The 10684-nt window shown below is 39.6% G+C and overlaps 1 protein-coding gene across 2 annotated transcripts; it reads left to right on the top strand.

Annotated features, from left to right (window-relative positions):
- Positions 1–1635: 1635 nt before the first annotated feature.
- LOC309511915 (uncharacterized protein) lies at positions 1636–4676 on the top strand. 2 transcript variants are annotated; one of them, XM_082187286.1, is made up of 5 exons: positions 1636–2344; positions 2416–2463; positions 2546–2833; positions 2922–3008; positions 3100–4676. In XM_082187286.1, the coding sequence occupies exons 1-5, from the start codon at positions 2263–2265 to the stop codon at positions 3627–3629; spliced, it is 1035 nt and encodes a 344-aa protein (XP_082043412.1). In that variant the 5' UTR covers positions 1636–2262; the 3' UTR covers positions 3630–4676. The 2 variants fall into 2 exon arrangements, with proteins under 2 accessions (XP_082043412.1, XP_082043411.1); XM_082187285.1 differs by having other exon boundaries at positions 2919–3008.
- The last annotated feature ends 6008 nt before the right edge of the window (positions 4677–10684 follow it).

Here is a 10684-nt window from a genome sequence, read left to right as displayed (position 1 = left end):
TTCATAATTGCTTAATGTCAGAGCCACCTCAGGACCCACTAGAACAGTGTTCTTCAACCCTGCTCCTGGAGGACCCCCAACACTGCACGTTTTCTTTGTCTCCCTAATCAAACACACCTGATTCAACTCATCAGCTCATTAACCCATGTGATAATGAGTTGATGAATTGAATCCGGTGTGTTTGATTAGGGAGACAAAGAAAACCAGCAGTGTTGGGGGTCCTCCGGGAGCAGGGTTGAAGAACACTGCACTAGAACATGGGAACAAGTAAAAGGGAAGTACAAGAATATTCTTCAAAATGGTAATCTTTTCTACTTCTACTGTTCTTTGTCTCTTTTACAAAAGAAAAGCACCGTTAAATGTGTTTGTCTGTTTATAACAGCAACCAAGAAAAAGGCTGAGCTGAAAAAAAAACAAACAGGTGGTGGTCCTGCTCCCTCACATTATACCACATTATACCCCAGCAGTAGAGCTGGCCCTGGGGTTAAATGTGAACCGACCCATTGTGGAGGGCATCCCTGGGGGCAGCTCTTCCTCAGACCAACAGCCAGGAACCAGTAGCAGCAACACCTTCATTACTGGTAAATGAGCTTTAAATGATCTTGCTACACTGTAAAATATATCTTTTTTTTTGCCGCATTAAATTGAGTAGGCCTATATAATCCAAATGGCTGGTACAGTAATTTCAGCTGTTAAATATTGAGTAGTGAGAGAGAGAATAGAGGGCACCTTTCATCAAAAAAAACTGACAGTTTTATTGCTTTATGGCCCTCAAAGCCCCGCCCCCTTGACCGTGGGAATTTCCCACGCTAGCTCCTCCCACTTATGGGCTGTACAGTACACCGTGGGAATTTCCCACGCTAGCTCCTCCCACTTATGGGCTGTACATACACCGTGGGAAAATCGGATTTGTGTCACGCCTCCTTAGGGGTTGAACATTTGAAGCGTGGGAAAATTTCGCACGCTCAGTAGTTCTAAACAGTGTAAATTAAAACTTTTAAAGAAATGTACAATAAAGACATAGCCAGAGTGTGAGATCAGTGTTTTTATTAAAGAAGACAGATGTACATTCATCACTTTCAAAACATCAATGAAATAAGTTAAAATTGTATTTTTCTCTAAAAGAGATATTAAAAAATGAGTTAGTGTTATTTAAAGATGTTAAAACATTAAAACAAGTTAAGAGTTTTTTAACTTTCAGACAGTATTTGTAAAACTTTTACATAAAACACAAACTAGTTTAAAAAGTGTTACGTTTTTACATACCCAGTTGTTAAAGACTCGGAGTTTAAAGATATATAAGTGGTTCGTTGTAGTGGAGCAAAGTGTAGAGCGTCCATTCAGTCCACAGGTCAGACAGAAATAAAGCAGTCTGAGGCCTACAGAGAGCCACACACAAACCCCGCCCCTAGCCCCGCCCCAACAGATGTCACCGTGGGAAATTCCCACACCCCCCTTCAAGCTCCCAAATAGAAAACACGTCCGGTCAGCTCAGTAGCCAGACTTAAATGACCAAAGAAAACCGATGCAACGGCCCGGAGAGACCACACCCCCTAACACGCCCCTCTCAAAGCTCATAGGTTGTGTGAAATTAAGACACACCTCTCAAATGTCATTGGATGATACAAATGACATCACTCATAGGAATCCCCCTACCACAGCATCACAGTTAAGAGTTTAAAAAGCAGCGGAAACTTCAAGTGAAATACTAATTTGTTTTATCTATCGTTTTTATACCGTTTTTATGTAAACCACTTTAAACATCCATATGAAATGTGGTAAATAGTCACGGTTTCCAATATTTAATTGTCACAAAATTATTCTATAATTTTAAAAGTAGGCTATAGTCTCCTAGAGTTTTTAAGGCTCGCGCACTTATCATACCACACACACACACACACACACACACACACACACACACACACACACACACACAGAGCGCCGCTATGTCTACCGAGGTGTTATGGGGCATATGGTAGCATCCTGCATATTTAATTTTTTCTCTTTTTGACGGAATTGTGTGAATTAGTTTTATTGCAGAGCTTATTTGAAGAGATGGGTCAAATTCGACATGTTTTTTCTAGTCATACAAATCAGGTATCAGACTCCATACCACATGCAGAGATGAAGGGTTTCTTTGAAAATTAAGCGGGGAAAAAGGTGTTTTTAAAACGCATCGTATCGCAATCTTTAAAAGGAGTCATTTGAGTATTTCATTTGAGTACCCAACCGACGAAGGAGACACACCATCGAGCCAGCGCAATGTCTACAAATCATCATTATGGAGCAGAAGGAGACGAACGCTCTTTTGATTCCGAATTAGTGGAAATTCTTAACGATTTATGTGAGTATTTTTATCATAAATCATAACCTACAAAATTGAAAAGATATCTCAATAAATGCTTTTATTTTCAGATGATACATCATTCCCCGAAGGTGTCGCGCCAGGTGATTTTTTTCAAGGTACGAGGATATATTTTTGTCATGTCTTTTTTAAATATTTACTATTTAATATTTGTTTTAAAGAAAAAACTACTTTCAACAGAAATCACAGACGACGCACCGGCTCATAGCTCCACCCAACCGCCGGACCCAGCCAATCAAATTTACGAAGACGTCACGCCCAATTCAACCCCTACAGCTGTGGTCTGTGCGGACACAGAGAGTACCGAAAGTCAAACCTCACGTCCAGTCGAAGAGGAGAATTCTCCCCGTTCGAGCCCGTCTTTGGATGAGGGAAACACCGGATCGATTAACATCATTGACGCTTCACACAGAGGGGTGAAACGTCTTCGGGAAATTTATGGAGAAGAATTAATCTATCCGGAGAGAGGTAAGGGAAAAAGAAAACTATTTGGTCTAATCTTTTATATTTTTTATTCGCTGAATTTTTTTAATTAACCGAATATTGTTTTTAGAAGAAAACAGTACATCTGTTACATCGACAACTGGAGGAAAGAAACGATTCGAGAAATATTCTCCCGAGAGTCCGAATACGGATGAATACGGTAAGATTTCTTGTTTCATTAGACTATATTTTATCTATATTAAATAATTCATATAATATATATATATTTTTTTTTTTTTTTTTTCCTTTAGAAGAAATCACCTCTTCTCCAGAAAGAGGGGCCGAGGTGTTTTTGGCTTCTCAGCAATCGGTACTGGAGAGCATCAATTCGGAACGGGACTTATCAGAAAACAGTGATGAAGACGACCAGAGGTTTAGTCCTCTGTACAATCCTGCAGATCTCCGTGGATTGAGTTATGCCACTTTACGGAGTGCAAACAGAAGCTTCCAACGTGTTATCGAAATTGCCACACTACCTCTCACTTACCATCAGACAGCGGATATAGTTTCAAGAGGGCAGACCGGTATTACGGACCTTCTACATAGAGTCATTGATACACAGAATCAACACACCGCCGATTTAAGAAGTGCGGTGGAATTTTTCGGTGTTTGCCAAGACCGTGTGTTGGAAGAAAACAGACAGTTGCGCAACACGGTCTTATCACTTCAGCAAAACCTTTTGGAGGTGAGGAATGATCATTCATTGTTAATTACTGTACTGTCCCTAATATCTGAAAGATTACATATTATTCAGAGACAATCGAGGGACAGGCCTACATAAAATGATGATTGACTAGTTTTTTAAAAAACATTTCACTGTTATTGTTTTAAAATCGTATGGCTGTTATTGTTTTTTATCTAACTGTGTGAGATTTTGTATTTGTGTTTCAGTTTTTAAAATCTATTTCTCTGTTATTGTTTTTTATCTAGAGGTGTGTGTATGGGTGATTATGTTTTACTAATACCCTACATTTTATGATGTATACCTATTAAAAACATTGTGATGTATATTTAATGGCATCCTTCTGTTTCACACAATTTTAAAAATAAAAAACATATCAAAATGTTTCCTAAAAGACAGAGAACCGACTCAGAGTGTGATGATATAACTCGCTCAAGATCTAGAGGTACGTCTGAGAATAATGAGAGACTGAATATTTTAATACGTCAACAGTTAAGAGGTCTAAATAGTAGTGTTTTGTCTAATACGGAGAGATTGGATAATATTATAATCGACCAGCATCGCTGGATAGACCCGACCGAGGATGATGGAGATGAGAGCGCACAGACAGGTGGTACACTAGGGACATCTCAAACGCGGCCTACGGAGTTAAGTCGTGCGGAGATAGATGCTCTGATGACTGATGGTGGTGTTGTTCGGGGTTTCACGATAACACCACGACCGCGTTTTAACGGTGTAGAGTTACAGAGATCGTTAGATCTCAGACAAATACAGACCACCGATTTTGTAGAATATAATTCACGCCTCCATAATATCCTAAACGAGGTGGTTGACCTTTCACATCAGCTGGCGGGCGAGACGGGGTTCATAAACATAGCGCTTGCAGGAGAAAGTTTGCCGGGGTCAGTAAATGCAGTATTAACACCTGATAACAACCACGATGCTTCATTATTCATAAATCAGATTGAGCAAGTTGCTCAGAGTAATGCTGATCTGGCTAGTGACTCGACCCTAGCATTACAAATCTCAATTGTGAGAGATAAAACAGGAGGGGGAAGAAGAAAGATCAATCACCTAGCTATCAGCGAGAGTATCAGTAGGAATAAAATGCATTTATTTAGCCCCATTAATATCGATAATGAAATGTGTTTGAGCTACTGTCTAGCATATTTCCTTAATCCAGATTTCACAGATCAACGAGCGACGTCTCGTGGTTCCATCACAGAAAGCCACAAAATCACTTTCCAGAACATTCTCATTCACAGTTCCATGCTGGTGGAACGCTCTCCCCACCCTCATCCGGAATGCAGAATCCCTGACAACATTCAAAAGACAGCTGAAAACCAATCTCTTCCGTGAGCACTTAACCTTATAGAAAAAAACAAAAAAAAAACAAAAAAAAAGGTTTCCTTTCCCTTTGTAACATCACTTATCAGGCTTATGCTACTCTGAATAATACCTGAACTTCGTACTTTGAGCACTTCTTGCGTTGTTGTTGCTTTTGCCTCTTTATGATGACTCGCTGAATTTTGTCCTAATCTGTAAGTCGCTTTGGAGAAAGGCGTCTGCTAAATGACTAAATGTAAATGTAAATGTAAATGTACACACACCTGCGATGGAGATTCACACGGGATGTGGTTTTATGGCACACGAGCAGATAGGTCTCCATAATTTGTCGGTTTTCGAAAATAAATTAGACATAAAAATTGTAGTTTTTTATAGAGACTGTTCTGGTAAGGTGATTGTGTACAAAAACACAGACGAATTACACCCAAAGACAGTCCATCTATTTCTGCACGAAGGACATTTTCATCTAATAAAAAATTTAACCGGATTTATTGGAAGCTCGTACGTGTGTGAATACTGCTTCAAGGGGCATAAAGACAGAAAAACACACGAATGTCAGTTTGTTTGCAAGATATGTATGACATCTGCGTGTCGCACGTATGCGAGCAGAACAAGACAGTGTGCAGAATGTCTAAGATTCTGTAAAAACAACTTCTGTTACGAAACACATAAAAAATCACAAACCCTCGGCGAGAGGTCTCAGTGTGAATCTGTGAGATTCTGCTCAAAATGCCATGCGGTTTATAGAGCGCCCTCTGGTGGTGAAAAAATAAAACCTCACAAATGCTCTCCAGAGTATTGTGTACATTGCTGTGAGATTTTGACGAGCGACGGTGGTCACGAATGTTACATTCAGCCTCTAAAACCTGAAGCCAAAGACAAAAATTACATTTATTATGATTTTGAAACATTCGTTCAAGATGGGAGACACATAGCAAATTATGTTTGTGCAATGACAGAGACAGGCGAGACGTTTGAAGCTGCGGGGCTAGATTGTGTGGCTCGTTTGATTAAACACTTCAGACGCCCAAAATATACAGGATACACGTTTATTGCACATAACTCGTCCGGTTTTGATGCATATTTACTCCTTAATTATCTTGTCGGGGAGGGTTTGACGCCAAAAGTTATTATGCAGGGGTGTAGAATTCTATACATGTATGATACTGTGTTTAAACAACGTTTCATCGACTCATGGCAATTTATCCCCTTTAAACTAGCTAACATACCCAAGGCCCTTAACTTAGATACACAGGAGAAGGGTTATTTTCCGCACCTTTTCAATAAACCAGAAAATGGAGAATATACCGGTCCCTATCCTGCAAAAGAGTTTTACGGTTATGAGACAATGAGTAAAGCCGAGCGTGTCAGATTTGACACTTGGTACGCAGATGTATCGAATGATATCTTTGACTTCAAAAAGGAGATCGCTTTTTACTGTAGGAATGATGTAATTATTCTACGAAAAGCCTGCAAATGTTACAGAGACGAATTTATAAATTTCACAAATATCGATCCGTTCAAATCCATCACATTACCAGGTGTGTGTATGAAAACTTTCAAAACAAATTTTCTCTCGCGCGACACACTGGCTCTAACACACAGCCACGCCTATATTAATCAACACAAGACGTTTTCAAACGTATCTATCCAATGGCTTGAGTATGTCAAATTGAGTCAAAACGTGGAGATAGAACATGCAGTAAACATTGGCGAACGTGCGGTGGGGCCATATCACCTAGATGGTTATTATGAGGATGATAATGGGACAAAGATAGCCTTGGAATTCCTAGGGTGTTTTTTTCACGGCCACGACTGCAGATTTAAGGCAGAAGAAATTCAACCTTTATCGAAAGTGTGTTTTGGGGATCTCAGAAGACAGTCGGATGCAAAACTAGAGACCCTGCGAAAAGTTTATGGATTGCGCGTTATTGTTATGTGGGAATGCGAATGGGAGGGGCTGAAACAGACAGACCGTGATGTCATGCGGTTCATGTCATCTTACGAAACACACGAGAGGCTGAGAGCTCGAGATGCTCTATACGGCGGTAGAACCAATGCGTACAAGTTGTATCACAAAACAGCTGAAAATGAGAGAATCGACTATTATGATTTCACATCGTTATACCCTTTCGTCCAGGCTACTAAAACGTATCCTATAGGTCATCCTAAAATTATATTCAAGGACTTTGAAGCGATAGAGAACTACTTTGGGCTAATAAAGGCCGAAGTTCTTCCTCCGCGGGGATTGTATCATCCAGTACTGCCTTACAGGTGCGCTGGTAAGCTAATGTTTCCTCTATGTAAGACTTGTGCAGAGAATCAGATTCAGGATACACAATGCTGCCATACAGAGGCTGAGAGATGTATTACAGGCACATGGGTGACCGTTGAACTCCAGAAAGCTATTCAACACGGATATTGCGTAATAAAAATACATGAAGTCTGGCATTTCCCAGACACGTCCGATACATTATTCACCGAATATGTTAAAACATTCCTTAAACTGAAACAGGAAGCGTCGGGGTATCCGTCCGATGTAGTGACAGAGACAGAAAAACAATCTTACGTAGCTGATTACCTGGATAAGGAAGGGATCCAGTTAGATCCGTCTAAAATAATAAAAAATCCAGCAAAAAGATCCATTGCTAAGCTCATCTTGAATACACTTTGGGGTAGGTTTTGTCTGAGATCTCACCTTGCACACAGTGAACTCCTGGCAGACCCAGAAGAGTTCACTCAGCATCTCTTTAACCACGCCCACGTAATACATCATTTCTCTTTCGTATCTGATTCAGTGGCTTTGATTCAGTCGAGTAGTGCACCGCAAGACCCATCTCCCACGCGGGATGTAAATCTTTTGGTAGGCGCTTTCACGACTTGTTACGGGCGACTCGAGTTGTATAATCTTCTAGATAAATTACGCGAGAGAGTGATTTATGCCGACACAGACAGCGTGATTTTTGTATCAAAAACCGGTGATTGGATTCCTGAGACAGGATCTTATCTCGGTCAGCTGACGAGCGAGTTAGATTCTGGTCAGCATATAATCCAATTCGTTTCCTCGGGTCCTAAATCTTATGCATTTAAGACATCCGATGGTCGTTCATGTCTCAAAGCTAAAGGCATCACGTTAACAGCAGAGAATGGTGAAATAGTTACGCTACAGAGTCTGACCGATCTTGTGCGAGGTTATGTCGAAAGAGGTGTCAGATTACACCTGTCCGCAAAAACAAACACCATCACACGGAATAAGAGGAGATTCACATTACACAACAGGTCAAATGTGAAAAAATTTTCCGTGGTGTATGATAAGCGGGTACTCCAACCAGATTATACTACATTACCTTACGGATTCTAGTAATATATTTTAAAAATGTGTGAAACAGATGTGTTTGACTGCAGACTGCAACATCCTTTTTCGGCAATCGTAGCCGGTCCAAGTGGTTCTGGGAAGACTTTTTTTGTAAAGAATCTAATGTATAATTCAGAGAAAATGTCCTCTGTCAAGTTTGACAATTTTGTCTATGTGTATACATCCTGGCAGCCAATGTATGATGAAATGTTACATGCTTTTGATATTAAATTCATTGAAGGTATACCAAAGAAATTGGATGACGAATCATTATTTCCTCCTGGCAAAACATCTATACTCATCATGGATGATGTTATGATTCAAGCTGCTTCTAACGCTGAAGTCGAAAATGTGTTTACGCGCCTAGTTCATCACATGAAGATTAGCTGTTTGCTATTAATACAGAATCTGTTTTTCCAGGGTAAATCTACCAGAACAATCGGGTTAAATACAAATTATTTAATTATATTTAAAAATCCTCGAGATAAACAACAAATAGGCGTTTTAGGTCGTCAAATGTTTCCGGGTAATGCACAATTTTTTATCGAAGCGTATCAAGATGCAACCGAACGGCCTTACAGCTATTTTTTGATCGATTATAAACCACAGACACCAGAAAAATACCGACTCAGAACGGATTTACTGTCAGACTACCCGGTGGTGTACGTCCCGAGGTGAAAATGAGCACAAGGCTTTCCAGAAATCTCTATCTCTTAAAGTTATTATACAAGAGCTCACCCAAGCAGAGACGTGTTATTCTGCATTCAGCCCCCGATGAGCTAATATTAGCTCTATGTGAACTGGCTCTCAATATTCTGCATGGCAAGGTCCCTCTAACTGCGAAACAGCACGGGGCTTTAAAAAGAAGGAAAAACGAGATAAAGTACGTTGCAAATAAAAATATTAATATCACCAGGAAGAGACGTATGATTAATCAAAAGGGCGGTTTTCTGCTTCCCCTACTCAGCGTAGCACTTCCCTTTATAACTAGCCTCATAACTAGAAACTGAATCTGAAGAGAAAAATGCAACACACCGAGAAATTGTATCTAGTGCCAAAACAACAGTTGGATAGACTAAGAACTGCACCGGTTCGTGAGAATATTCATGCGTTTGTGGAGAATGATTTGGATTCATCTATTAGAGATATACTACAGAGGCATGATTTGAACACTTACGAAAAATCCAAGCTCTACACTAATGTTTTACAACGATTCTTAAATGTGGTAAAACACGGTGATATGGAAAGTAACAGTCTAACTCTTACATTACCGGAACATGCGACACCTAGCCCCTCCCACACCCCCGAGGTTAGTATTGATGACGTCAGTGATGACCCAATCTTCTCAGAAGTTTTAAACAACGTTCCTCAGAGAAGCTTGAAAAATGTAAAATATATTATGGATAAAATGTCCAAAGCCAAACACTTGTCTTCATGGACTGTTGATGGAGAATTTGTCTATAAAGGGAGAATCATTCCCGGATCCCATATATTTGATCTGGTAAAGAGCGTAACATCACCACGGATGATGCATGACAATCGACGCCCTGCCGGCTGGTACGAGTTTCTGGATGCATTTGCAACATTAAATATTCCTCATTCGACTGTAACCAATCATAATGTAAGACGGTTGCTTGAATCACTTAAAAGGAAAACACACGTGGATGACTTTGGTAGTGCACCTACTAAGTCTTTGAAAAAACGCCACACACACACACACGCACACGCCTCTGATGAAAACCTATTTAACATCCCAAGCGTAGATACAGAACAATGGATGAATTTTTAACAACTATATGTAATGGTTGTTATGTTTGTTTTTTTACAAAATATTATCATGTGTGAGATTTTCATTATGTGTATTTGTGTTTTAGTTTTTTAATCTATCCATGTTATTGCACAACATATTGTATATAACGTCCATGTATGTTGTGTTATTGTTTTGATGTCAAATAAAAGAAAGAAAACGAGATTATCCACCTGATTACGAGTCGTTTATTCATTACATATTCTTTATTTATTCGTTACACAGGAATTAATAAGACTGGAACATTTTACCAGACTGTACACACTGGATACATTTAAATCTTTTACTATCACAGACTATGGGTTTTATTTTTTTCACAAAAAGAGAGACCATAACATCATTTCTTAATAGATTATCGTTATGGTAAAATTTCATTATATCTTCATACTTAACACCTCGTGAAATATGATACAGAAAAAAGACACAATGCTCCCCGCAGGTGACAGATGTAAAATCTTGGACTTGTCTGGTAGAATGATGAACTTGGGTAGAGTTGTTTTTTAGAAAGTAGAGAATAGATGCAGGGAAAAAATCTGAATCCGGAGGATTCCCGAAGCTGTCAAAAAAACATCCGACCCCGTTTCGATCCATGTACAATGCTAACCAATGGCGGCCCGGTTCGTCCGATCGATCCGTATTACAAAT

This window comes from Leuciscus leuciscus (genome assembly GCF_965113295.1).
Source record: "Leuciscus leuciscus genome assembly, chromosome: 13".
In the NCBI taxonomy this organism is placed as follows: domain Eukaryota; kingdom Metazoa; phylum Chordata; class Actinopteri; order Cypriniformes; family Leuciscidae; genus Leuciscus; species Leuciscus leuciscus.
This window is presented reverse-complemented; position numbering and strand designations above follow the sequence as displayed.

Bases quoted from the DNA above. Each gene is read 5' to 3' on its own strand.
- LOC309511915 (XM_082187285.1), top strand. From the start codon at position 2,263: ATGTCTACAAATCATCATTATGGAGCAGAAGGAGACGAACGCTCTTTT. The intron at 2,345-2,415 runs GTGAGTATTTTT...TTTTATTTTCAG, and splicing joins GGAAATTCTTAACGATTTAT to ATGATACATCATTCCCCGAA. The intron at 2,464-2,545 runs GTACGAGGATAT...TACTTTCAACAG, and splicing joins GCCAGGTGATTTTTTTCAAG to AAATCACAGACGACGCACCG.